Here is a 27,056-nt window from a genome sequence, read left to right as displayed (position 1 = left end):
TGCTGTTTCCTTCCTAATGTATTGTTTGATGTTTTATAGAACTTACCCAACATATCTTTATATTTTATAAAATTATATATTTTATAAAATATATTGATAACTGAAAGATCATGTTCATTCTGCAGATTGTGCATTGTAAATAATCTTATTCTGGAATATGCATGTTCAGTGTCACCAGCTTCTATTACACAGGCTCACCAGTAAAATGCCTATTGATTTCTCTTCTCTTTCGTGTATTAATAGATTTCGATTAATTTTTAACTATTTTAATAGACTTCTAAGGATGTGGAGGAGGAATGATGTTAAGAAATGAATAAAAACAAAAAGAATGAATTGCTGGGGAGGGGAAAAAGGGTGGTTAGGCTAAAAGGTTTAGTTGGTATGATCACAGTGTGTAAAATATATCTTTAATACGCAAGTTATGCTGTGGCACAGTGTCACAGGTGAGAGCAGGAATGCTGCCTCACAGTGCCAGGGACCAGGGTTCAATTCCACCCTCAGGTGACTGTGTGGAGTTTGCACATTCTCCATAGGTTTCGGCCAGGTGCTCCGGTTTCCTCCCACAGTCCAGAGATGTTAGGTGGATTGGCCACGCTAAGCTGCCCTGTAGTGTCCAGGAATTGTCAGGCTAGGTGAGTTAGCCAATGAGAAATGCAGTGTTACAGGGGTGGGGTGGCCCTAGGTAGGATGATCTTCAGAAGGTCCGTGTGGATTTGATGGGGGAAATGGCCTCCTCCCACACTGTAAGGGATTCTGTGAGATACTGTCACATATCCAGATTGGATCACAGATAAAATTTGTCTTCCTTAGCTCTTAGTCTGAATTACATTGCGTGATATTTTGTACATGTCAAGCATTACATAAAACACAAGTCATCAATACTGCAATACGAGGAAGATGGCTGCTGAAGGAGTTAGCAGTGTGTCCTCAGCAACAGCAACATCCTGTACCGCAGTAGCACCTTTAACATAATGAAAAGTCCCAAGGTGCATCACGGGAGCATTTTGAAACGAAATATGACACCAAACCACATCAGGAGACATCCAGGCAGAAAACTAGAAGCTTGGTCAAACAGGGAACCTGTAAGGAGTGTTATTAAAGGTGGAAAGGGAAGAATTTAGGCAGGGGTTTCTAGAATTTAAGGCCAAAGCAATGACAGTGGAGCAGCCAATGGTGGAGCAATTAACACCAGAGATTCTCTAGAGAACAGGATGGAAGGAGCACAGGATTAAAAATGAATTCACAACAAATGCCTAGAGGTTTTAAGTATAAGTTATGAACAAGGCCTTAGTTTCAGGGGACTCCATCAGGTAGATTAAGTACTTTATGTGCAAAAGGGAAATGTCAACCAGGCAATGACATTTAAAAGCCTAACAGGATTGAAGATAGATAACTTATTTTTCTGGTAATGTGGATGTAGACTCATTTGAAGCAGGTGAGTGGGCAAAAATATTTAGGCTATTTTGGTTCACCCAGTCAGAATGTTAGAAACTGTGATGCTCCCGTCATATTGTGTAAAGAGCCCTTGAATTATTCTTTTTGTCATTCCCCTCATGGGAAGAGCAGTCGAAATGCCATTCACTCTTTTGTGTGAAGAAATTCTCCCTTACATTTGTACTAAACTTTCCTTTCACCAGTTTATCCCGTTTGATCTGGTATTTTGGCGAGCCTTGAGGTTGTGCTCGAGATTAATCTTGCCTTTTTAATTTACCATCCTTAGTGCGTCTCTCTGGTATATTCTCAGTCAGTTCTTGTAAAAGCTAAAGAACAACATCTTCTGACATTTTCTTGTAGTATCCCAAAGGTGGATGTTAGGGATGGACAGTGTGTGAAGGGAAAGTAGAGAGGTGTTTGATTCCAAATTGACAATATAGAGATTAAATCTGTGACATGTGATTTCTGAACTTGTCCACCACAGGCTATCACCAGCGTCTCCACATCCTGTTTCTATTGGACTTACTACTGATTTCATCTGTCTACCCAACAGCATTGAGTCATAGAGATGTACAGCACAGAAACAGACCCTTCAGTCCAACTTGTCCATGCTGACCAGATATCCTGAATAAATCTAGTCCCATTTGTCAGTATTTGGCCCATATCCCTCCCTATTCAGATGCCTTTTAAATGTTGTAATTGTACCAGCCCCCCACTACTTCCTCTGGCAGCTATTCCATACACGCACAGCCATCTGTGTGAAAAAGTTGCCGCTTAGTTCCTTTTAAATCTCTCCCCCCTCACCTTACACCTATGCCCTTTCGTTTTGGACTCTGCTGCCCTGGGGAAAAGACCTCGGCAGTCTAAGGTTAAGCCAGGCTGTTGCACAGTTAATTTCACATTTAATCCTGAGACAAACTTCCAACCCCTCTTTGTGCTATCACTAAGACTGCCTATTTCCACCGACATTATATTGCCCGACTTTAGTCTTGTCTCAGTTCACCTGCTGCTGAAAACCATCACTCATGCTTCCATCACATCTAGACTTAATTATTTCGACACACACCTGGCTGGTCTTTCACATTCTACCCTCTGTAAACTCCAAAGCCATCCATAGCTCAGATGCCTGGACATTAACACAGTGAGCACCTTACCCCTCTAACCCCTGTTCTCACTGACCAACATTGGCTCCTGGTGAAGCAACATCTTAATTTAAAACTGTCATCATTGTTTTCAAATAGGTTTATAGCCTATTTGAATAGCCTATAGGCTTGGCTCTCCCAATTTCTGTAATCTCCACCGGACCCACAATGCTATGAGATATCCTCCTATAACTCTGGCCTCGTACATACCCCCTGTTGTCATTGCTCCACTGTTACCTGCAGTGCCTCTAGTTACCCAGACCCTAAGATCTGGCATATACCTCCCTCCCTACAGCTTTACGTTTCTCTATCTCCTCCCTTTCCTCCTCTAAGATGTATCCTAAAACCTTTTAGTTATCTGATATTTTATCCCAATTTCTGGCTCAGCATAATGTTTTATAATGTGATGGCCAAATGCTTTGGGAGTTTTCAGTACTGTGAAAATAATGTTATTATTAATGAAGAAATTAAGCTTGAAGGGTTTTTCTTATTTTTCTATGCTTGTATCAGATTTATCAGTCTCCCTGTTCCCTTTCATAATATAGGAAGAAAAAGATGAAGCAAGTGAATGAATTAAAGAACAGGCATGCAACAGAAAGCGAGCCAGTGCAAAAGACAGTAGCACAATATGCAGATGAGAATGACAACTCTACAGAGACTGACCAGATGTTACACACCAAGCAAGCCTATATTTCCTTTGAGCAGACGTCACAGAATTCATCCCCAAAAATCTCACCCAAACCAGGAGAGATCATGATCGAGTGGAAGGATGGAAACATAAGTTCACTTTTCATGGATGCAAAAGAAGATGATGTATAGAACCTCAAGTTATAGGACTGATCCTTCGATAGAGAATGTATTTTTAAGATTAATTTTTGTAAAATATTTTTGGCATATAAAAAATTCCAATTGTAGAGGAAACCGGGCATAAAATTAGAAAACAAATGAGTGAGAGGTCAAGGATAGTGACTTAGACGTGTCAAAAGTGGGAACTGGTACTCCAGAAAGAACTTTGCTGGGACCACAATGCTTCAAATTTATGTAAACATTATTGACTTGGTTTTCAGAAGTACAATTTCAAAATTTATGACAACTACAAATTAGGGGACACAGCTTAATGTTTTAGGAGGACTGTGATCAGCCACAAACGTATATATAATATTAGCAAATGAATTTCAATGTATTTAAGTATGAGGTATTAAGATTTGCTGGACAGATAAAGAAGCCACTTACTGCTTGGTAAAGAAGAGGTTAAATGAGACGGAGAGGTAAAGAAAATTAGACAAACAGATATATAAACCATTAAAAGTCGTGATGCAGATTAATAAGGTCTTAAAATTTTGTAGTTCAGTTTTAGAAGTATAGGACTAGTAAAGGTAGAAGTTATGTTAAACTCATACCTAACCTGAGGGTTTCACACTAAGATTGTTAAAAGTTTTGATTGGGTAGACAGAGAAAATGCACCCACTCACTAGGAAGACCAGACCTGAGGCCACAAATGTAAAGCGGTCTCTGATAAATCCAACAACGAATTAGTGAAAACCTCCTCATCCAAAGAGTGGTAACTAGGTGGAGTTCAGTACCAAAAGAAATAGTTGAATACACTTCTGGGAGCAGATAGATTAGCACATTAGGAAGAACAGAATACATGGATATAACTGACATGTTAGATGAAGACATTGCCAGTGTGAAACTAAATGCCAGCATACAAATAGCCTATATCTGTGCTGTAACCACTAATTAATCTAGATGTTTCCTACTGAGACATTTAACCCATGTCTGCTGCTGACTTGCTGCACGTAGTGAAGAGAGATTATCCCTTTTACCTTAAGAGGTTTATTTTTATAATGTATAATTCATCACCGACATTATATCCATTTAAACAGTTCATAACATTTAAAAATCTGTTTCCTGATTTATAACTAGCCTGCCTCAAGAACATTATTCCAGTTTGGATGAGTGAGACTGGGCAGAGGCTTCAATTGTAACAGGCTCCATTAACAGATTCTTCCCAGATGATCTGTGTCTGGCCTGTATCAGAGAGTATGCTTACTCCAGGCAGCCTGTCTCCACTGACCTGTCTAACTCTGGGTGGCCGCAATTTAAAGTAGACTGAAATTTTATGGAAAACAATGCTTGTGCAAACAAATGTGCAAATCGACCAGCAAATTCCAGGGATTAAGAGATACGCTGACAGTTGGGAATCTCCAGGATTGTGTTGGTTGATTTACATTACTTTGTTTCTGCTTTGCACACGGATCATCTGCCCCTTAACCTTCCAATTGATTTTAAGGAGCTGGCTGGATTTTACTTCAATTTCCCATTCACTACACTCCAGCAGCCTAATTCTGGTCTTGAGATTATGAATACTTTTTAAATAATGTGATAACTGTTAGTACAATGTAAGTCTACTTTTTTTCTGGGAAACAGAAATAGGAACAAATGAAAATTTGCAATCTCATTCCTGCAATTCCCATAATATGACGTCAACATAGGTGGAGGGACGGATAGTGTTGAGGAAGTGGGGGAGGCTGCAGAAGGACTCGAATAGGCTAGGGGGGTGGTCAAAGAAGTGGCAGATGGAATATGTGTGGGAAAATGTGAGGTTATGCACTTTGGTAGGAAGAATAGAGGCACCGACTATTTTCTAAAAGGGGTAAAGCCTCAGAAAGCTGAAGCGCAAAGGGACTGAGGAATCCTGGTTCAGGATTCTCTGAAAGCTAACATACAGGCTCAGTTGGCACTTGGGACAGCAAAATGCAATGTTAGCATTCATTTCTAGAGGGCTAAAATAAACAGCAGAGATATACTGCTGAGGCTGTATAATGCTCTGATCAGAACACATTTGGAATATTTTAAGCAGTTTTGAGCCCCATACCTAAGGAACAGTATATTGATCCTGGAGGAGGTCCAGAGGAGGTTCACAAGAATGACAAAAACCGAAAGAACTGCGGAATCGGTAAATCAGGAACAAAAACAGAAGGGTCACTGGACCTGAAACGTTAACTCTGACTTTTTTCTTCACAGATTCTGGCAGATCTGCTGAGCTTTTCCAGCAACTTCTGTTTTTGTTCGCGAGAATACTCGTGGGTGTGTAGGGCTTGTCATATGAGGAGGGGTTAATGACTCTGGATCTGCATTTGATGGCGTTTAGAAGGATGAGGGGGGATCTGTTTGAAACTTACAGAATACTGAGAGGCCTGGATAGAGTGGACATGGAGAAGATGTTTGCACTCATAGGAAAGACTAGCATCCGAGGGCATAGCCTCAGAGTGAAGGCATGACCCTTTAGTTCCACAGGAGGGTGTGGAGTCCAAGTCACTGAGTATATTTAAGACAGAGATAGATAGGATCTTGCTTAGTAAGGGTATCAAAGGTTACAGGCAGAACGCAAGAGAATGGGATTGAGAATCATCAGAAGTGATCAAATGGTGAAGCAGTTCTGATGGGCCGAATGGCCTAGTCCTGCTCCTATATCTGACGGACTTGATTCGTATATGTTAGAGCTTTTAAAATTTTCCATATTTAATTCTCTTATTTTCCTCCATGTCCCTTTGCAACTGCTTAATATAACGCCTATTTACTTCAAACTATTGCTCATTCTTTACCTGAATTTACTTCATGTTAAGAAGCCAGTATGCTCAGTCAGCTAAACAGTTAATGTGTGATTGGGCTAAATACTCCCATTTCTGACTGAGGAAAACACAGGGCCTGCCTCCTGCCTTCCTATGGTACAGTCACAGCACTTCGCCACAGTTAGAACATCGTCAATCACCTGCCTTTGGGCAGAGAATCGAAGAAGAGAAATGATCTACATTACTTTACTCTTTGTCAGTGCCTTTCCAAATCTCATTAAGGAGGCAAGTTTACTCTTCCCTGTATATGTCAAGGTTCCATCAGCACCCCTTGACCTCTCCATGCTGTTATCAGCTCAGGCTTCCAGCAAGTTGTGGTGAAAAAAGTATTTGAATTGGAAAAATAATCCATCAAATGACCTATCCATTCCAGCAAATTCTGACTTATTGTATCATTCCATGGCTACCTGAACTCTGGCTAGCATAACATATATAAAGAAATGATTTATTATGTGAATGAAAGAACATTATCCAACAATATAAATAATTTTAGCTAATGGAAAACATTGAAAGGACAACTGCAAAGTGTTTCTCATCTTGCTGGTTTAAAAGATATTAAAGATGTGAGTTTTATCTGTGCAGAAAATTGAAGAATTTAGTTTTTGTAAGTTTTTGTTATTTTCCAAAATGTTTCTGGAAACAGAAGAAAATATGTCTTTCCTATATGTGAAAGCTAAATCAGCGTAGGCACATAGTTTCCATGCTGCAAACGTTCAGATAAGATTTACTAGCATGTCGCCAGGAAAGCAAGCTATGAGTTATAATAAGAGGCTGGATAGGCTGGGATTTTTCTCACTGGAGTGTAGGAGATTGAGAGGTGACCTTATAAAGGTTTATAAAATCATGAGGCGTGACTGGCCAGGTGTCTGTTCCCTAAGGTGGAGAATTTCAAGACTAGGGGGCATATGTTTCAGGTGAGAGGAGAGAGAGAGCTCTAAAAAAGACTCACTTTATTTTCAGAGGGTGGTTCATGTGTGGAATGAACTTCCAGAGGAAGTGGTGGACGTGGGTACAATTACAACGTTTAAAAGACATAAATACATGACAAGAAATATTTGGTGGGATATGGGCTACACGCAGGCAGGTGGTACCAGTTTAGCTTGGGATTATGGTCAGTGTGGACTGATTGGATTATAAGGCCTGTTCTGTGCTCTATAACTCAATAAAATCTTGCTACTTTCAGCCTTTGTCAATGAAGCAGCTTCTGATTATTGGGCAAAGAAACTCCAGTCTGTCCTGTGACACTTTATACCACCTCACATGCTGCTCTACAAGCAGCTGTGGCAGATATTTTATTATAAACTAGGTAATGCCACATAGTCAGTTTCTGCTAATAGTTTCTAACTGATCAGAAATTGTAACAGAATTCACAGAGTCTCATTCTGAAATGTACCTAAAATAGCTGGCCCTTTATAGGAGCAGAAATAACTACCTGAACAGTATTATCATCAGACAACTTTAAAAAGCAGGAAGTTCTAGATAAACTCAGCAGATCTGGCAGCAACTGTGGAAAGTTAACAGTTAACATTTCAAGTCCAATGTGACTCTTATTGGAATGTATAGAACTCAAAGTGTTAATGCTTTTTCGCTCTCAACAGATACTGCAAGACCTGCTGAATTTCTTCAATATTGTTTGCTGTTATTTCAGGTCTTCAGCATCTACGACATTTTATTTAAAAAAACAAGTATGTTTACATCTGCCACATCATTTTCTTCTTTACATTTGCTAGTTACTTAGCAAACTTTCTGCATAATGTTCTGTTTACAATAGAAAAAAAAGTACCATTTTGATTTAAATAAACATTTATCAAAAAGTTTAATTGTATAATACAACAAAGAGCTAGGTGCACTTCTGCTTGAGCTGTTCACCAGATTCAGGAAAAGACTGTTTCATTCCTATAATGGTGATGGGTTAATGGTATTATTACACGACAAATAATCCGGAGACCCATCTTAATGTTCTAGGGAATAAACAGAACATTCCACAGAAACTAAGCATGGCTGGCAACATTTGTAGAGAGAGATTGAGTTATATTTCAAGTCTGAATACTCTTTGGAACCCTGGGTGTCAATATTCTGGGGACGTGGGATTGAATCCTACTGTGTTAGATGGTGGAATTTGAAGTCAATAAAATCTGGAATTAATGACCATGTAACCCTTATTGTAAAATCCAAATCGCTCATTAAGATTCTTTTTGAGAAGGAAATGTGACATCTTTACAAATGATTCCAGCCCCATAGCAATGTGGTTGACTCTTAACTGTCTTCTGAAATGGGCTAAAGAGCCATTTAACATTAGTTGAGGGGGAATTGGGGATGGGAAGCAAATGCTGGCTTTGCCTGTGGCACCTACGTACCATACAAGAATAAAGGAAAAATGATTGCTTTGATTGGATTTTTAAAATTCATTGAGGGGGTGTGGGATTTGCTGGCTCATTCAGTATTTATTGTCCATCCCTAGTTGTTACATTTCAAAATCTAACCATTCCAAATCTCAGGATTGCATCCATTTAGATAAAGCAGAGCATTTGTTTATGTGAGGTTAATTCAGAGGGTCTCTTATCAGGTCACTCATTGATATTAATGTAATGCATGGGCAGCACCGTGGCACAGTGGTTAGCACTATTGCCTCATAGCACAGGGGACCCGAGTTTGATTCTGGCCTCGGGTGACTGTCTGTCTGAAAGTTGCATGTTCTCCCTGTTTCTGCACTGGTTTCCTCTGGGTTTTTCAGTTTCCTCCCACGGTCCAAAGATGTACAGGTTAGGTGAACTGGCTGTGCTAAATTGCCTGTAGTGTTCAGGGATGTGGAGGCTCACAGGCGTGTGGGCCTGGGAGGGATATCCCTCCACAGACCTGACAGGCTGAATGGCTTCTTTTTACACTGCACAGATCCCTGTGGGAGCAATTTCTTAATACTTTAAAGTGATTGACTCCAAGATAACCTTTTTTTCCAAGAATCTGCTAATGCCTTTACAAAGGCTTCAGCAGCACCTCAGATTAGTTTTCAATGATTGAAAATTTGTAGCTAATTTGTAAGGAGGTGAAGGTAGAATTTGAGGTGTGTTCTGGAGCAGTGTACCTAACAAATGCAGGCATGTCTTCTTCTCCCACTAGAATTTGAGGGGGATTCTAGCTGAATTCCAACCCAAATTTACACAGCTGTTCTCCTTTCCCACCCTTCCCTGATTCAGGAATTTTGATGCCTTAAGTTTAGCCAATAGGAGATAGAGTACTATTTAATCATGTATCCATTACATGCAAGGAGCTCACGCCTGTGTGATATGAATGGTCTACTGGCTATTTGGAACCAATGTTGCAAATCTTACAATGTTGCAATCAATGTGGTGAGAATGCAGCATCAGTATTCTTCATAGTGGAATAGGCTGCCACCTAGTGAGCTACAGCAGACTCCTAGCATTTGTTGAACGAGAACATTTGCTCTTTGGGAATGTTCCATGGTAATGGTGCTAACCATCATAAAAATCAATAACGTCACTTTTACTGAAAACACTGAGAGATTTCCCCACACTTACTTTTATCTTCCAAAACCTCTTCGTCCAACATTGACATATTTACAGTAGGGGGTGACAGGCTGGGCAATCATGTGTAAGAACTCAAGTTCCCCTCATCCTCTCCACCAACTTCCTTCACGCATGACACTGAAGCTAGCACTAGTTTTCCCATTACTGCCTGGGCTGAGCCCTCTTGAGACTATGTGTCAGCAGTGATTCAGTTGGCAGTACTCTTGCCTTCCAGTCAGAAGGTTCTGGGTTTGAGGCCCTCCACCAGGAATCGAGCACAAAACCATCAACACACTTCCAAGCAGGATTGAGATTGGGGACAGAGGAGTTTGGTCCCTGGTCAAGTTCTTTGTGACTGGGCATCCCAGTTCCCTGACACCAGCCATTTCTGCTGTGGTGGCTCAGGTTCTACAGTAGGCACTACCTACACCTGAAGAGGCAGGCAGCCAATTAGTCTCAGTAAGAGCCTTGGTAAAGTCAACTGGAGTGCAGCAGTTGATGTCCAGTTTCAGGGGGTTGGGTGCTACTTTAATTGTGTGGAGGTGGGCACCCAGTGACAGGCCAGGTGTTGGGCTCTCCAGGCCGGCCCAGAAGTCATCCTTGTCTAAATCCTTATTTTTGTCAATGGTGGCTCAGTGGTTAGAGGTGCTGCCTTACAGTGCGAGGGTCCTAGGTACGATTCCAGCCTTGGGTGACTATCTCTGTGGCATTTGCATGTTCTCCTCATGTCTGTGTGGTTATTGCTGGGTACTTTGGCTTCTTCCCACAGTCCAAAGATGTGCGGGTTAAGTGGATTGGCTATGGGAAATTTCTCTGTAGTGTGCAGGCTAGTTGGATTAGCCGTGGGAAAGGCAGGGCTACAGGGTGGAGCGGAGGCTGGGTCAGAGCGGGATACTGTCCGGAGGGTCAGTGCAGACTTGATGGACTGAATGGCTTCCATTCCAAACGGTTGCAGATATAGCAACAGGCTGCCTTGCGAAGAAGCTCTCTCCCTATTCCCCCGCCTGCCATGCTTGATTAGACAGTAAAGCAGTCTCCATGGCAATGGGGAGGTGATGATCTAATCAGTAGACTATTAATCCAGGCAATGTTCTGGGGACCTGGGTTCAAATCCTGCTAAAAGTCTGGAATTAAGAGTCCACTGATGACCATGAAACCATGGAGGAAATTAACCCCATCTAGTTCACTAATATCCTTTAGGGATGGAATCTGCCATCCTTACCTGGTCTGGCCTACATGTGACTCCAGGCCCACTGCAATGTGGTGGGTGATTAGAGATATAATAAATGCTGGCCTACCCAGTGACACCCACACCCAGTGACTGATTTTTTAAAATAATTATGAGCCATTCTAGACAAATCTAAGAATCTGACTCTTTCTACTCTCAGGAAATCCAATTCATACTCCCGTTTCATGCCGTATAGAGAAAATTCATCTTAAAGAGCATGTAGTGACAGAAGGACCTGGAAATTCATGTGCCTGGATCCTTTCAGGTGGATCACACCATTGAGAGAATTGTAAGTGACACATCCAGAACTTTGTAACTAAAGTTTGTGATTGCCCAGATTCAGTTCGATGGGAATATGCAATTGGAGGTACTCAGTACAGTCATAGAGTTGTTCAGAACAGAAACAGACCCTTCGGTCCAACCTGGCCATGCCGAAAAGATATCCCAAATTATTAGAGTCCCATTTGCCAGCAGTTAGCCCAGAGAAGCTTTGGTTAGGCTAGATTATTAGCTAGATTGTTGCATTCAGTCTTAGTCATCACACTTTTGGAAGGACGCAAAGGTCTTTTCAAGGATGTGGAGAAGATTTTCCAAAATGGTTTCAGGATTGATAGATTTTAGCTGGGTTGGAGAACTTGGGAAGAGCTAGTGAATACAGATTCACAATAGATTTAGGTAAGGTAGACAAAGAAAAGGGCTCACCCTTGGCTGACCATACAAGAACTAGGGAACACAAATTTAACATTTCAGAAAGGAAAAGGGAGGGGAAAGGTTTTGTGAGAATAACATTTTTTTTGTGATAGGGTTAATGAGAAGCAATGGCCTGGACCTCTCCACTTACAAGGTTGGTAGAAACAAAGAATGATGAATGATTTGAAAATAAAAAAATGGATTGTCACTTGAGGGAAATAACCCTTCTGTGCTAGAGGGATAGAATGGAAAAACAGGATTGACTGGATGGACTGAAGAGCCTCCTTCTATGCTGACATGACTTTGACCGTTTTAACCATTAAACACAGGCTATTGGCAATTCCTGACATGAGCTGCTAGATTGGCTGAGGAAGTGTCCACAGTTCAGGGGGTATTTACAAGACAGAGTGATAAATGCATGTGGAAAAAAGCAAACAAAAGAGATACTACTGCTTTGGATATTTATTAACTGGACATTATCAACAAATCAAAATGCTTTGGAATCTTATAATCCAATGAATGTTTTCTCCTGCAAATAGGTAGTAAATATACTGTATTCAAATATGAAGAAATTATGATGCATTTTCACTGATGAGACACGGATAAAATATATCTGGGGTTATGCAGAAAGTTGTACAACCATAGCACAAACTGGCCAATGGTGTTTGGATTCTAATGTACACTGATTGGTTAATTTTCTGAAGTTGTCTGGTCATGAATATTAGGACAGCTTTCCTTTTTTTAAAATCCTCACAGTTAGCAACAACAGTCGAAGGAGAGCATGGTCAGATTCTAAGTAAAGTCATCTAACTCCAAACTCAGTACATTCCACGCATCACTCCGAATGTTTCTGTTTTTACACACTGGCCAACCTTGTGATGGTTAACTTTGTCACAAAGTAATGCAGTCCATAGTTAGAAATCAGTTTACAAATACATGCCCAGCGGAAGTTTTGTGATTGCCTAGATTCAGTTTGCTTGGCAACAAGGTATGGGTGGTAGCAAGGCTCAAAAGAAGGAAATGGAGTTGAACTGGATCTTGAACATGGTATGCCACCATTTAACTGCACAAACCCCTTTCTTAAATGCTGCATTTTATCATCTGAAACAAGCATCATATACTCAGACAGATAAAAGATTACAGAAAGCATTACATGTGTACATTTGAGTCTCTGTGCATTCCTCTTCATTATCAAATATATAAAATCTAGTGAACACTTTTAAAATGAAACAACTGAAGCACAAACAGCATTTTAAATGAAAATTCTTCTTCTTTAGCTCCTGAAACACTTGTTTTACATTATTTTTAAACTGAGAAATGAGCTGTAAAAGAATGTTTAATTGTCATCTTCGATGTAATGGGGGTGATATTATCATATGGTGATAGTTCAGGTTACTGAGCAGATACTTTTATTTTCTCCCTTCCTTGGCTATGAACACTGCAACAAGTAGATTTCCACCTGTCATTTAATCCCCAAAAGAAGAGGTTACAGTTGACAGTCGACATTGGTAGATAGACATTGGTTGTCATCTGCAACAGCTGATGGTCTATGTACTTGGTCTTATATCCACATAGGATTAGCAAAGGTCACACTGATCACAGATGAGGTCCTCAGTGTTCAGTTGGTTTGAGTTATAATCGTTTTGTTACAGTTTTAAATTCCACAGTCACTAACCAGAGAAATTAATTGTGGATCTAACTAAATTAAAGAGATACATTGAACTTTGGTATTCAGAGTGGAGAGTAGTGCACTAAAATATTTTAAATCCTTTAAGTAAGGTCAGCGTGGGAGTTCTTCGCTTGCTTTGTGCCCTTGCTGACTTTACAGTGACCAGCTTAGCTGAAGTGATGGTGGGAATTTCCTTATAGGTGGCAGTGGACAGACGCTGTGTTCCAAATATAGGTGCGTGGTGCTTAACAGCATGGGCAAAGGCAGGTGGGTGGGCTGTACCCAACACGGGCTTTTCCTCGGAAATAAAGAGAGGTCTGACCGGAAGGTGACGCTCAGTCTCTCGCCTCACTTCACGAATCAATTCGTGGAACACGTGCTGCACTGACTCAAAGTCCAAACAGGCAGATACTTCATAAAATAAACAGTTATATTTGGATGCCAGTGACAGTCCATCAGACTTGCTTACCTGCCTTAAAACAGAAAATAGATTTTTGTTTCAAATTATGCTAATACTCACGGTTAATATATGGCAAATACCTGAAATATTTTGAGTTGTTAACATTGCCTGAATTATGGATCTTGGAACATAGATGACTTGAAATAAATTTATACTGTGTTTTACTTTCAAGAACTCTGCTATATTTTGATAGCTTTTAATAAAATATGCTACAGATATTTAAGGTCAAAACATAAGCTGATAATTTTTTGCCATCTGCAAAATACATCACACAAGGCATGCCTCATAACAGAGTACTTCAAATTCAATTTTTTTATTTTCTGCTGAATGAAAACAGCAGCTCTTTCCAAACTTGTAACGTAAATAAAGAATATGTCTTAAGACTCAAATTCAAATCTCATGAAAAGAATGAATCAGTTATCAGAGCTGTTTCAAAATACATACTTGGGAACCACAGTAATTAGTGTAACACAGTGGTCCAATACACAGCTCTATAAAGTGGGGTGATATAGGGTTATACCTTCAGCATTACACATTAACCACATTGTGGCATAGTTATGAACCAACAGAAAAGCAAAACTGCACATTTCGATGGAGGAGCTTTCTGTGATGTAGGTAGCACACGCGCATCAGAAATAGGAATGCAAGGTGCATTTATTGAATTTGGACAAAGATTAGCCATGATCTAATTGAACCATGGTACAAACTTGAGAGCTTTGTAGGCTACTCCTGTTCCTATATTTAAGAGTTATACAGCATGGAAACTGGCCCTTTGGTCTAATTCAGCCTCAGCAACCAGACATCCCAAACAGATGCAGTCCCATTTGCCAGCATTTAGCCCATAAACCCTTCTTTATATACCCATCCAGGTGCCTTTTAAATGTTGTGATTATACCTGCCTCCACCTTTTCCAACAGCAGCTCATTCCATACATGCATCATCCTCTGCACGAAGAAACTACCCCTCAGGTCCTTTTCAGATCTTCCCCTCTCACCCTAAATCTGTGCCCTCTAGTTTTGGATTTCCCCATCCTTGGAAAAAGACCTTTGCTATTCACATATCCATGCCCCTCATGATTTTATAAGCCTTCATAGGGTCACTCCTCAGCCTCCAACACTCCAGGGAAAACAGCCCCAGCCTATTCAGACTCTCCCTATAGCTCAAACCGTCCCATCCAGGCAACATCCTTAGAAATCTTTTCTGCACCCTCTCAGGTTTAACATTGTCCTTTTTATACAAGGGCAACTAGAATTGGATGCAGTATTCTAAAAGTGGCCTCACTAATGTCTTGTAGAGCCACAACATAACATCCTAACTCCTAATCTCAAATTTCTGACTAATGAAGGCATGCATGCCAAATGTCTTTTTCACCACCCTCTCCACCTGCAAATTGACTGTCAAGAAACTATGCACATGCGCCAATAGGAATCTTTACCATTAGCTGAAAAAGTCCTGCCCTGTTTACCTTACCAAAATGCGACACCTCACATTTATCTAAATTAAATTCCATCTGCCACCTCTTGGCCAGTGACTCATCTGATCAAGGTCCCATTGTATTCTAGGTAATCTTCATCACTGTCTACTGCACCACCTATTTTGTTCTGCGGAAGGGCCAACAGATACAAAACATTAACAGATTTCTTGTCACAGATGGCGAAAGACCTGCTGAGTTTTTCCAGTAATTTCTGCTTTTGTACCACCTATTTTGATATGTATAAATCTATTATGAAAAGTCTACAAATGTCAAACCTTTTCTATAGACTGAAAATGGTAATTGAATGGATAAACTCTTTAAATTTCTACAATAGGGTTTTGAATAAACTTCTTACCGGTATCTCTCCATGTCCAGTTTATTTCCTAGCAGAATAATTGGATAATCATGTGGGAGTCCTTTGGCATGACTAGAAATTACATTTAGATAATGCACGCACCCTTCAAAGCTCTTCCTATTATCAATACTGTAGACGACAATGAATGCATGTGCCCAGTTCAGGTAACGTTCAGAGTTCAACGGTCTATCCTATTTTCAACATAAATTATTGTCCAGTGTTATAAAGTTGTAGCAGGTGCATTACTAAATTAAAAAGAGTTGTTTGAAAAATACTTAAGAACAAACACAGACATACACACACTCAACAAAACAAATTTATGTCCAGCTGTAACACTTATCACATATTCACTCACACAGCACAATACAATATAGCAACCAATTATTCAAAACATTCTGTCACATTATTCTGCCCTACAGGAGGAAATATACCACACATGCAATTATTTCGTTCTAAAATAAGCAGTGATCAGGGATTCCAAGTTTTAGGCTCTGGTTTGGTTAAAGGATTTTTAAAAAATTCATATTGTTGCAACATTCAGATTTTCCACTGCATCTATTCTGAACCTATAATTATTCAGCTGTTGATACATATCACATTAACATAGAAACCTAGAAGTATCTGTACACAATATACTAAAAAGTAGATACTCGCTGGCAAGATATCTGACGACAGGTCAGTGAACTGGACTACAGTCTTCCTTATTAAAAACATTTGCTTTGTTTCTTATCTCAGTCTTTGTATTCTTACCTCAGCTTACATCGCTTTTATTTGTATTTTTCACTTTTCTTCTTGGGTTCAATTAAGCAATCCATTGTTAGTGAAAACTGTAACTATAATGTTATTTCTGCACAAACAATTCTATCATGTTTAAAAATACAAACATTGTCTTGCTCAGCAACAACTCAGGTTTACGAATTTCATGGATTGCTTTGGGTAATGGCATTTGTGGGCATTTCTGGTATTTTCCAAAAATAAGACGGTTCTAAAGGAATGTCATTTTACAAAAACAGAAGGATCAGAAAATGTTACACTCACAATGTTCTTTAAAATTCTTCAATTTGAAACATTACTGAGTTAATTGCACCTGCATTCTGAGCAGTCACTGTTGACAGTGAATTAAAAGGGAGAAAAATGTAAGTGTATTTTGCATTTTTCTCCAATGCAACACATGAGTTCAGTTTGAATAGACGAGGACAATTCTAATCAGGTAAAGGCACGACAGCAAAAGAAGTCACTCAAGAAAGTAGGGAATTCTGAACTGTGCAATCTAATACAGATTCAATAAGCAACCAAAGGAAAGTTTAAATTAATGTACTTCTTAAAGTCACACCAGAGTCATGAATATTACCACAGTAAGTTATCAGTTTCAAAACATTTATAATATAAAAGGAATTGGTGTAATATCTATAAGATTTGCTGTGGCTTTAGGTTATAACAAAGCCCGCCGATTGTACTAAGCAAATATCTGTCACATTAGGCACCTGGATTCATAGAATCACTACAGTGCAGAAGCAGGCTATTCAGCCCATCGAGTCCACACCAACTCTCTGAAGAGCATCCCACCCAGACCCAACCCCTACCCTATCCATGTAACCCTGCATTTCCCACGGCTAATCCACTTAGCCTGCACATTGCTGGACACTATAGGCAATTTAACATGGCCAATACACCTAACCTGCACATCTTTGGATTGTGGGAGGAAATTCCACACAGACAGTCGCCCAAGGGTGGAATCAAACCCAGGTCCCTGGCGTTATGGGGCAACAGTGTTAATAACCAAGTCACCATGCTGCCCCACTTTAATTGACAGTTTGTCTTTTATGAGAAAGGCTAATTAGAAGGGATGTGTTGCCAATGAAGAACTTACACAAAATACATCTCTTCATCTTTCATATGAAGTAGAGGAGATAAAATGTATTTTCTATTTCTAGCACTGTATGGACTGCTCTTAGAAAGTTGTTACTTTAATAGTCTATTAGTACATTACACTCTCTTAAAACATGTCTCATATAATTTATTTGGACTTCAACTGAAAGGGTACAGGAACAGCCTCGTAGCCAAGTTAACAAGTTTTATATTAAACAGCCCAGTAAAAACTAGGTATTTGACAAGTTCAATGGTTCATTCATTAACTGCATACCTAAGCACTTTCTCTGGAAATGGAAGATTTACATAACTTGAATCTGTGTAAAACAATGGCTAAATGTCAGAGTATTTGGGTATTGCAGATACAATAGCCTACACGCTTCTTTCTTCAACTGCTAAAACCTTTATTACCTGATCAGCTGTGTCCATTATTTTTAAAATGACTGGCTGATGATCCACAATTTCTTCAGTAGTGTAGGTGTCCTCTAGAATAAAACAGTACACTCAGTATAGAACAATCCTTGGATCACCACATCAACCAAAATGCATTGAGAACAGAAGAGTAAATATATTGAGTGGCACATCATAAATCCATTTTGTCTTCATTTTAATCTGGATTGAAATTGTTTTGTCGAGAAGTGTTGACAGATTAACAGCCTATCTTTATAACTAGCAAGGCTTGGAAGTGCTTCTCAAAAACACAACAATAATTTCCTCGAGTAGTCTTTTTTCACTCCTCAATTATATGACACATAAAGGAGCTAATTTAAAATTGATGCACAGGTTGAATTACTCTTATAAATTTTGTATCGATGCACGAGTGTGGTCTAACTAAATAAGTTAATAACACATGTATAAAAGCCCAAGAAAAGTGTTCCAACATCAACTGTTCTTTATACAGAGTACAGATATGTGTTCTTTTCATATTGGCAGAGGTATGTCAGACTGTAAACTACTGCAGAATATCTAAAACATTTCCTTCTACTAAATGAATAAAACCACAGATAAAATTATCAGCTATAACCAGCATTTTTTATACATTGTGGCATCACTCCCCAAACTTTGTCCCACTGTGACCACAATTTGAGGCTTGGGAATTGTTGTGACTTTTCAGTGAGAACTATGAGAGGAGGGGTGCCTGTTAGAATGAGGGTACAGCTGTTATTACATACAGACTCCACTTGATGAAGGAACAGCGCTCCAAAAGCTTGTGATTTCAAACAAACCTGTTGGACTATACCCTGGTGTTGTGTGACTTCTGACTTTAACACACAGCAAGCATTGTTGTCTCAGAGCTTGTGACATCCAACCTTCAGCATCCAATCCCATTTGGGGGCCCAAGTCTCACCTTGTAAACACTTGCACCAGAGATTCTGCTCTGAATTGTGTGACCTCCAGAATCCTGCTTTGTGATAGTGCCCTCTCACATCTCAGCTCACTTAGATAGAACCTACAGCACAAATATTGTCAGCTTCTGTTTATCACCACACTTCTGCCTCCCCCCATCCTACAGCACCCCTCTTTCACCAGATACACGAATCGAACCGAAGCTTAAATTATTTCAATGCTTTTTGCTTCAACCACTGCACTAATCTGATAAATGATTGTGCGGAGCCCCACAAAATGTTGGATGTGAAATTGGCATCTTTTCCTATGACTGCACTTCTTTAAATGCCCACCCTGTGCCATCTCCATCCTTCACCTTCTCCCTGTGCTATTCCCATGGCATCCCTTCCACACCACCTCCCCTCCATAACCCTTTCCAAAATGCCCTAAGGCAAATCTACCCCAAACGAGGCTTGGTCAGACAAGACTGTATATTAAAAATAAATAAATAAATCAGTCAACTCAAGGTGAGAAGCTAAACTTGGAGATCTTGGCATCACTTAGTGTTGTGACTGACTGGGAGTCCAAGGGACTGTTGAGGGTTCTGGTGGTGCGATGGTAGCATCTCCACCCATAAACCAGGAGACACAGGTTTCACATACACCCACCTTCCCCAGAGGTATGTCATAACTTATGGGTGAATAAGTTGGCTAGAAAATACGTAAAAGAACATAGCTGCCTCGCTGCTCGAATGGGATCATCTTCCCCCCGGACTGACATCCTCCAGCTGCAAAACCAGGGCAACAATAGCTGAATAGTGATGAGTCAATTAACATCATCAAACCCATTCCATGCAAAGACAGCCTACTGAATCTGTCCTGAAGTTAAACACGAACAGATAGAACATTCATGGGGTATGGGGGGGGGGGGGGGGAGGAGGAGTCTACTTACCCAAGTTAGGGTCGTATTCGCTTATGAATCTTTTCGTGAGGAATTTCACAGTCAGAGCTAAAGAAACAAAAACACCAGCGTTTAGTGTTTAACGGTGAATGTTGTGAGGGAGACCAAACAATGGCAAAAGGCTTTTCTTTAAATCCCACTGGCACCCCAAAGGCTGCACCTCTCACCTGGCATATCCCAGGGTCTAAATGCTCTGTTTACTACCCCAAACTGTCTCAGCCCAGCTCCTCCTGTTAGCAGTGGGAGATGGGCCCCTGCTAACCCAGCACCCGAAGCTGGGCACAAAAGTGTGGAGGGTAAAAACAGAAATTGCTGGAGAAACTCAGCGTCTGCGGAGAGAGAGGGAGAGCAGAGTGAAGGTTTTGAATCCAGTGACCCTTGTGCAGTACTGGAGTGGGGAAGGAGAGAGAAAGACGGAGAGAGATGATTCTTACCAGACTTGCCGGAGCCTGGGCAGCCCAGGACCCCGACGTTACATTCTGGGGCTGCCGCCTGGAGAGGGGCCCTGTCCCGGTCCGAGAGCAGCGCACTGGCCCCGGCGCCTCTCACTTTCCCAAACATCGAGGATACTCTCCACGTCCCTGCCCTAAAACATCGCAGCCTCTACCTGGCGACTGGATGTGAAATCCCCGCCCCTCCCCGAGACCACAGGGCGCCCCCCGCCCCCGACAGGGTCGCTGCTGGAATAGGGCGGTGACGCCCCCCACAGTCGAACTGCGCGAAGGAGAAGTCTTCCTCGCCGGAGCCCGAGACGCTGGTGGGAGGGTTGCAGCTTTGAAGGGGAGTCCCGAGGTTTCGGCTCGCAGCCACACGCCTTGTAAGGAAGTCACCACTTTCGCTCTGGTTCCTGCAAAGCGAATCACAGCAGTGCAATGGCTATGAGCTTTCAGCAGTGGGACCACCTTCAACATCAAAGCGAGCCTTTCAATCCATTCAGCAGCCAGATCCGACACCGATAACACTGATACAGGGACTGCTTCTCCCTCTCAATTCTCCCTGAAGTATCCTAGTGAAGTTATTCTAACGTTATACATTCTCCTGTCGGAATGTGATGCCTCTTCTTGCATCACTAACTGGGTAACACAGGGCTGACTCCTTCCCAGAGCTCAGTTCCACTCTTTTTGAAAAGAGCTGCAGTGGCTTTAACTAAATCGAAGTAAAATGTTAGGGGGTTTTACTCTCGAGCACTCAGTCTGGCTCTAATCAGTTCTCTTTGCAATGTAAAAAAAAAGCAAACGTTTATATATGGCATTTATTGGCGCTCCCTAATCGCCCAAGGGCAGGCAGGTATCAAGCATACGGCTCTGAGTTCGGAGTTACAAGTCGACCAAACTGGGTCAGGACAGCAGTTCCCTTCCCTAAAGGGTCTTAGTGAATCAGATGGGGTTTTTACACGAGTTAACAACGGTTAAATCATAGAATCCCTACAACGCAGAAAGATGCCATTCGACCTATCTAATCGTCTCAGACCCTCCGAAAAGCATCCTGCCCAGACCCACCCCCTTACCCTTTCCCCGTAACCCTGTATTTCCCATTGCTGTGCTATAGCCTGCACACTACTGGGCGATACAGTGTGGCCAATCCACCTAACCTGCACATCGCTGGCCACTACCAGGCAATTTATTATGGCACATTCACCTAACCTGCACATCCCTGGGTGCTTTGGGGCAATTTAGCAAGCAAGTTCAATCCACCTAACCTGCACATCACTGGACACTACGAGACAATTTAGCATGGCCAATCCACCTAATCTGCATATTTTTGGACTGTGAGAGGAAACCGGAGCACCTGGAGGAAACTCATGCAGACGCAGGGAGAATGTGCAAACTCTACACAGATGGCCACAGTTGTCAATAAATTAGCCTTTCTTCTTAATTCTTTTGTTTTAATCATTGATTTCAAATTTCACCATCTGCTACAGTGGCACTTAAACCCATGTCATGCAGTGCATTAGCCTGAGGCTCTGGATTGCTGGTCCAGTGACATCATCACTTTACCCACTGTCTTCCTTGTTGCCAGCCTTGCTCTGGTCCGAAGGAACTCAGGAATTATTGCAGATGATTGCTTACTTCATTTGTGCAGAGGAGAGATCACCATTAAATCTTTCTGATGTCCAAGTGAACTCTGCATCATTAACACATGTATTGGCGATAATACAAACACAAAGTGCAGGAGAAACTCAGTAGATCTGGCATCATCTTTGGAGCAAGAAGCAGAGGTAATGTTTTGAGGCCAGTATGAACTCATTTCTTCAGTTCCATGCAGTCATACCAGAGTTGAGATGTTAACTCTGTTTCTCCCACCACAGATACTGCCAGACCTGTTACATTTCTCCAGCACTTTCTGTTTTTATTTCCAGTGCCACAATGTTTTGCTTTGAATTGGACATTTGTAGGCTGACATTTTCTAAATTCAACCCCTTACAGGACAACTATCATGGGAAACAAATGTCAATATTTTCCAAAGCATTTCAATTACATGCTTCCATGTTGTGCACAAATTAGAATCAGAAACTCATTCGGCCCACCAGGTCTGTACTAACTCTCTGAGTGAGCGATCCAATTATTTCCATTTCCTTGCAGTTTCTCAAGAACCTTTCCTTTTCAAATATAATTCCAATTCCCTTCTGAAAGTCACAATTGAACATGCTTTCACCATTCCTCCAAGCAATGCATTCTAGATTGTAACAAATTACAGCTCAAAAGAAAGGGAAACAGAACGCTTTGGTTCTTTTAACATTGACCCTAAATCAGTGCCCTCCGGTCGCTGATAGTCAGGCCAGTGAGAACTCTGCTACAGTTTACCCATTTAAAAATAGTCCCTTGCATTTTTTTTCAGAGTTGAGCCTGATGCAGACTTTAGATCCCAGACCTATCCCCTACCTAGATCCCAGATATTACTACCAGCTTCTGGAAGCACTCCAGATGTGTTATGACCAGTCCATGGGCAAGGTTCCCAAAGTTATCAAGGTTCTAGATGGGAAAACCCAATTTATCAAGCTCCTGGATGAGGAGGGAGTCTGTTACCAACCCATCTGTTTGGTTGCAACAAGGTTAATTTGAAAAGGATTCCGTCCCTATAATGAACTCCTTGACGATACCTTTCTCCCAGACAAAATGAATTTATGTTTTAAGAAGAGTTAATTTAACTAGCTTTTTCTCAAGTTAAAAAAATAGGCTTTTAGTTGCTCAACATGAGAAGGATCAATAATGCAAAGCTCACATACACAACATTGAAATGAGAAGTGAATAATTTAAAAAAGCTAAACACTGGAAATTTGATAGGCAAGAAGTCAATTTCGAGATTATTGGCTTAGCAGGTTCATTGCAATATTTTCATCCTGTTTCCTGTTGACTGGCTAGCTGGCTTCAATCACTCAGACCAAAAGAGAGTCCTTTTCCTGCAACATGGGGGTTACTAGTGTGTTGTTCTTCAACTGTAATGTTCCCCAATACCTGCAGTCAACCCAGGTCAGTCGATTTGAGTACCTCAACCCATGGGTCTGCTCCTGGGCCTGGCCAGGTTGAATATAAACAAGTCCATGCAACAGGCTGTGGAGGGGGTCAAAGCTGATGCCCAATTCCATGGCTGCATCTTTTTCAGAATAGACTTCAGCACAGTTCTAAAGAAGGGGGTCACTGGACTCAAAATTTTAACTCTGCTTTCTCTCCACAGATGCTTCCAGGCTTGCTGAATTTTTCCAGCGATTTATGTTTTTACATCAAAAAGCTTGCTGCACCTAAGTGAAAAAAAAATAAGATTCAGCCTAATGATTCAAAAACTGTTGTACATTTTGAACCATCTTATTATTATCTTTTTTGTTTCTATTACTTTGGCATTAGTTTTAAATTTTTCTTCTTTATTTATATCCAGAAGTTCTATCGGACACAAAACTGAATGCATGTTTTCCATCACTGTATCCCCTGTGGTATTATTTTCACCTATTAACCACCATCAGTAAATCACCCGAGATTTCCAATTGACTAATTTAAGTGCAAAGTTTGTTAGGAACAAAACAACCATCAGAAGGTGAACGAGAGGGGGAGGGGGCCAAGTCAAATGGAGTTGGATGGGGAAATAAGGTACTGTAACCCCTGTGGTACACCTCTCTCTAAAGGCATCAAGAGCATTGATGTGTACTTTCTCTCCAATTAAAACAGAGTACGAACGTAACCGTGGACGAGGGACAGATAGTCACTAGCTATGACCCCCTCCACAGCCAGATGCCTGGACATGTTTATAGCCAGCCTGGCCAGGCCCAAGAGCAGACCCCCGAGGAGGTTGTCTGATCTGCCCACATCCTCTGCACCAGATACACAAATACCAGGAGCATGGGCCTGAAGTGCAACCAGAAGCACAACAAAAGATTTCTCTAATAAGGAAGAATGGTGTGCAATTGCCCACAGCCAATATATACATGAACCATGGACTCTGCATCAGCCAAAATGCCAATTTTGATATTTTCATAGTCAACCTTTTCAGAGATGTTATGACACACCTCTGGAGCAGGTGGGAGTGGAGCTTAGAGGTAGGGATGCTATCACTGCGTCACAAGAGCCCTGAGAACCCATCTCTTAAAGTCCAGTGAGTTTCACCTGCTCCCAATCAATTGGAGAGCTATTCTGTTTTGCCCTTAAAAGGATCTGTATTTCTAACACTGACACATTGTACCAAATTCAACTATCACAATTGAAAGCATAATGTGTCATTGGGTTACAATGACCTATTAGAATACATTAAAATATAAGTGTTTGTTACATATGGGTTGTAATGAGGAATTGTGGTATATAGAAAAACCACACAATGCCTGTATTTCCAGAAAGCTGTTCAGTCCCTGTTAATTAATTGATCTAGAAAAACATTACATCTCCCTCCCTCTTAGGCTCAGCTCATTAAACACTTAGAGTGTTTTCCTCCAACATGATGTCTGCAAATCCATAATTGCATGAAGAAAGACTTTCTCATGTTAGTTTTCTTGTTACCCTTTACTAGCTTCAACTAGTGACCACTATCTTGCTCCTACAGATCAATTTAAAGCTGTATTCCAGAATAGCCATGACATGAATTGTATACTGATATAGGATCATGACTCACATGGCTCTGTTCCAGCAGAAAAGCTCAGGCTTGTACAGTTTTCCCCCCATAACTCAGAATTTGACACAAGGGATCAGTTCTCTTCATAGCCAACGGCATTTGGCTATCTCCCTCATAGCTCAGTGACCAGAACATGAACACATTAACCAGGATGTGGTACGACCAGAGTACAGTACAATTTGATCAAAATTTGTATTCAGAATAAACAATGATTTATATTCTATAGTTTTGGACAGGTGACTCAACAGACTATTTTTCTGTTCGTTCCTTCTGTGCATGGTTTGGAAATATTTAATATTGAGTCCACTAAATGCTCAGCCCTGAGGAACTTCACAAAATTCTCCATTTAACTTGATGTTATTCTTTTAAGCAGTTGCCATGGCTTTTTAATCTTTAATCAAATTTATACCAAACTGAAGATTTGAACCAAATCCCCACAGCTTGGAATGTAGTCTGTAATTTCTTTTAGTAGAACGTTATCAAATGGTTTTTGGGTAAACAAGTACATTATGTTACAGGGTTGCTTGTAATTGAATTGGATTCTGACTTCCTCAAAAAAACTCAAGCCATTTGGTAAGATAAGAGCTTCCCTGTTTAAAGTAGTGTTGGCTACTTGACTCTGGCATAAGCTTCACATTATCCAGAATATTTATGTAATGAACAAGCAGCCTTCATTGACACAAGTGTCCTGAATTTTGTCTTCTTGGATTTATTTTGAGGGGGTATCTTCCTTTGTGAACATTTTGAGGAAGTACCCATTTGCACTCCCATGCTGATCCTTAGTTTCAAGGCAATTTGCATCTGTTAATGTTTTCAATTCTTGTGTTATTGCATTAGTGAAATAATGTTTCAGTGTTATGTTTTGTCTTTGTAGCGATGTTTTATCCTCAGATTCTCTTTACCCCTCAGGTCACCTTTTCAATTTGCTTTGATGTAATCCTATGTTGGTTCTGGTGACTCCTTTCCCTTTCTTCCTGCAGGATTTTTAAGTGTGATTGGAAGGTATGTTTTGTTAAGCCTTGCACTGTCTGGTGAAAGATTTTTTTTAATGAGAACTTTCCTCAAGCTCTCCCTACTTTGCAGTATTTGGACAGGAGCATTCCACAAACAGTAAAAAAAACAAATGCAATCACGTGTTTAGCATTCTTGAATCCATTCTCCACAATTATCAGTTGGTGAACATATTCAAAAAAATGCCAAGCATTTTCCTGAACAGGATGATGTACAAGAATTCATGATCTGCATTACCACATGTCCTTAGTTGCAATGCTGTACTGGGTGTTCATGTACAGAATCCATTTATTGTTAAGGTTGTTCAGTTCCCATTCAACCCAGGTAGTTGGACATTCATAATCTGGAGGTTTCACCCCATATTCTCTCATACTCTCATTAGTTTTTAAATTCTTGCCATAATGAGGAGAATACTACCGTAATAATTAAACAATGGAACCGATGAGTACAATGATTAATGTTGTATTTTTCAGCACTTGCTTAAAGGTTTTGAGTCTTCTTAGTTGCCAAGGATATTTTAAACCAGTGGTGAACTAACAGGGTGATGTCTCTGTGCACCAAGAACGTTAAAATATTGACCTTAACTGGAATCAGAAAAATTTTAAAGTCATCAAAGTAATAGAGTAAAAACTAGAAGCTCAACTAATTCACCAAACTCATCGCCATTTATTTCAGGAAGGCTGTGATACTCTGAGGATACATTTATGATGCAAGTTTAATATTGGTGCATGTGATTCTAGCTTCACACAATGTTAATTTGCTAATGTTAACCTGGAACGAACATCCAGAGCTAAACATAGGTAAACAAGAATTCAGTTATGCTGGAGGAATTCTCCACTGTTTAGGGCTGAAAATCAATGGTTTTAATTTTTGAGCTTTTATTTTTGTATGTGGGAGGTCTTGGGGTGAAATAGGTAACATCCCTGTCTCTGAGACAGAAGCTCACCCCAAGATTTGATGGCCAAGCCCTTGTACATTCATAATGAGGCCAAACAGGTTGAGTATCAGCTTGCAAATCCATGCAACACACCAGAGGCAACAGTGAGAGACATTCTTGTTCAGCCATGTGAAGGAGAGACAGCTGAGCCCAGTATTATCATGATCTATAGGTCCAGGCTGCAACCTGCATGTACAAGTGACTTGCACTCCTGGATGAACTGTTAACACACAATCACCCTCATTCAC

At 40.7% G+C, this 27,056-nt stretch overlaps 3 protein-coding genes across 7 annotated transcripts in view; 1 reads left to right on the top strand and 2 right to left on the bottom strand.

Moving 5' to 3' along the window:
• Window positions 1-13,956, top strand: part of si:cabz01068815.1 (solute carrier family 51 subunit beta) — a 40,112-nt gene extending 26,156 nt beyond the window's left edge. For 2 of the 3 annotated variants that reach the window (XM_048562838.2, XM_048562837.2), the window contains one exon: window positions 3,122-13,956. In XM_048562838.2, coding sequence (XP_048418795.1) covers window positions 3,122-3,395 — 274 coding nt within the window. In that variant the 3' untranslated portion in view covers window positions 3,396-13,956. The remainder of the gene's footprint in view (window positions 1-3,121) is intronic. The other variant, XR_009442895.1, reaches the window with a different exon arrangement.
• Window positions 1-27,056, bottom strand: part of LOC125467249 (dipeptidyl peptidase 8-like) — a 108,646-nt gene that overhangs the window by 74,414 nt on the left and 7,176 nt on the right. Inside the window, exons 2-3 of the mRNA XM_048562833.2 lie at window positions 19,758-19,814; window positions 17,892-17,965 (exon numbers count right to left, since the gene is read on the bottom strand). The gene's annotated coding sequence lies outside the window, so the exon portion shown is untranslated. The remainder of the gene's footprint in view (window positions 1-17,891; window positions 17,966-19,757; window positions 19,815-27,056) is intronic.
• On the bottom strand, window positions 12,090-20,941 carry rasl12 (RAS-like, family 12). 3 transcript variants are annotated; one of them, XM_059639297.1, is made up of 5 exons: window positions 20,581-20,941; window positions 19,758-19,814; window positions 17,892-17,965; window positions 15,612-15,802; window positions 12,090-13,795 (listed from the first exon to the last, which is right to left on the bottom strand). In XM_059639297.1, exons 1-5 carry the CDS (start codon window positions 20,675-20,677, stop codon window positions 13,405-13,407), a joined length of 810 nt encoding a protein of 269 aa, XP_059495280.1. In that variant the 5' UTR covers window positions 20,678-20,941; the 3' UTR covers window positions 12,090-13,404. The 3 variants fall into 3 exon arrangements, with proteins under 3 accessions (XP_059495280.1, XP_048418792.1, XP_048418793.1); XM_048562835.2 differs by lacking the exon at window positions 20,581-20,941 and adding an exon at window positions 20,201-20,574 and having other exon boundaries at window positions 12,091-13,795; XM_048562836.2 differs by lacking the exon at window positions 20,581-20,941 and adding an exon at window positions 19,934-20,162 and having other exon boundaries at window positions 12,091-13,795.

This window comes from Stegostoma tigrinum, chromosome 33 (assembly GCF_030684315.1).
Source record: "Stegostoma tigrinum isolate sSteTig4 chromosome 33, sSteTig4.hap1, whole genome shotgun sequence".
NCBI classification, from domain to species: domain Eukaryota; kingdom Metazoa; phylum Chordata; class Chondrichthyes; order Orectolobiformes; family Stegostomatidae; genus Stegostoma; species Stegostoma tigrinum.
This window is presented reverse-complemented; position numbering and strand designations above follow the sequence as displayed.

Excerpts from the sequence above, each read along its gene's own strand:
- rasl12 (XM_048562835.2), bottom strand. The coding sequence starts at position 20,327 with ATGTTTGGGAAAGTGAGAGGCGCCGGGGCCAGTGCGCTGCTCTCGGAC. Across the intron at positions 19,815-20,200 it reads CCCAGGCTCCGGCAAGTCTG|CTCTGACTGTGAAATTCCTC; the intron begins GTAAGAATCATC and ends TTGTTTCTTTAG. Across the intron at positions 15,803-17,891 it reads TAATGGACACAGCTGATCAG|GATAGACCGTTGAACTCTGA; the intron begins GTAATAAAGGTT and ends TGTTGAAAATAG.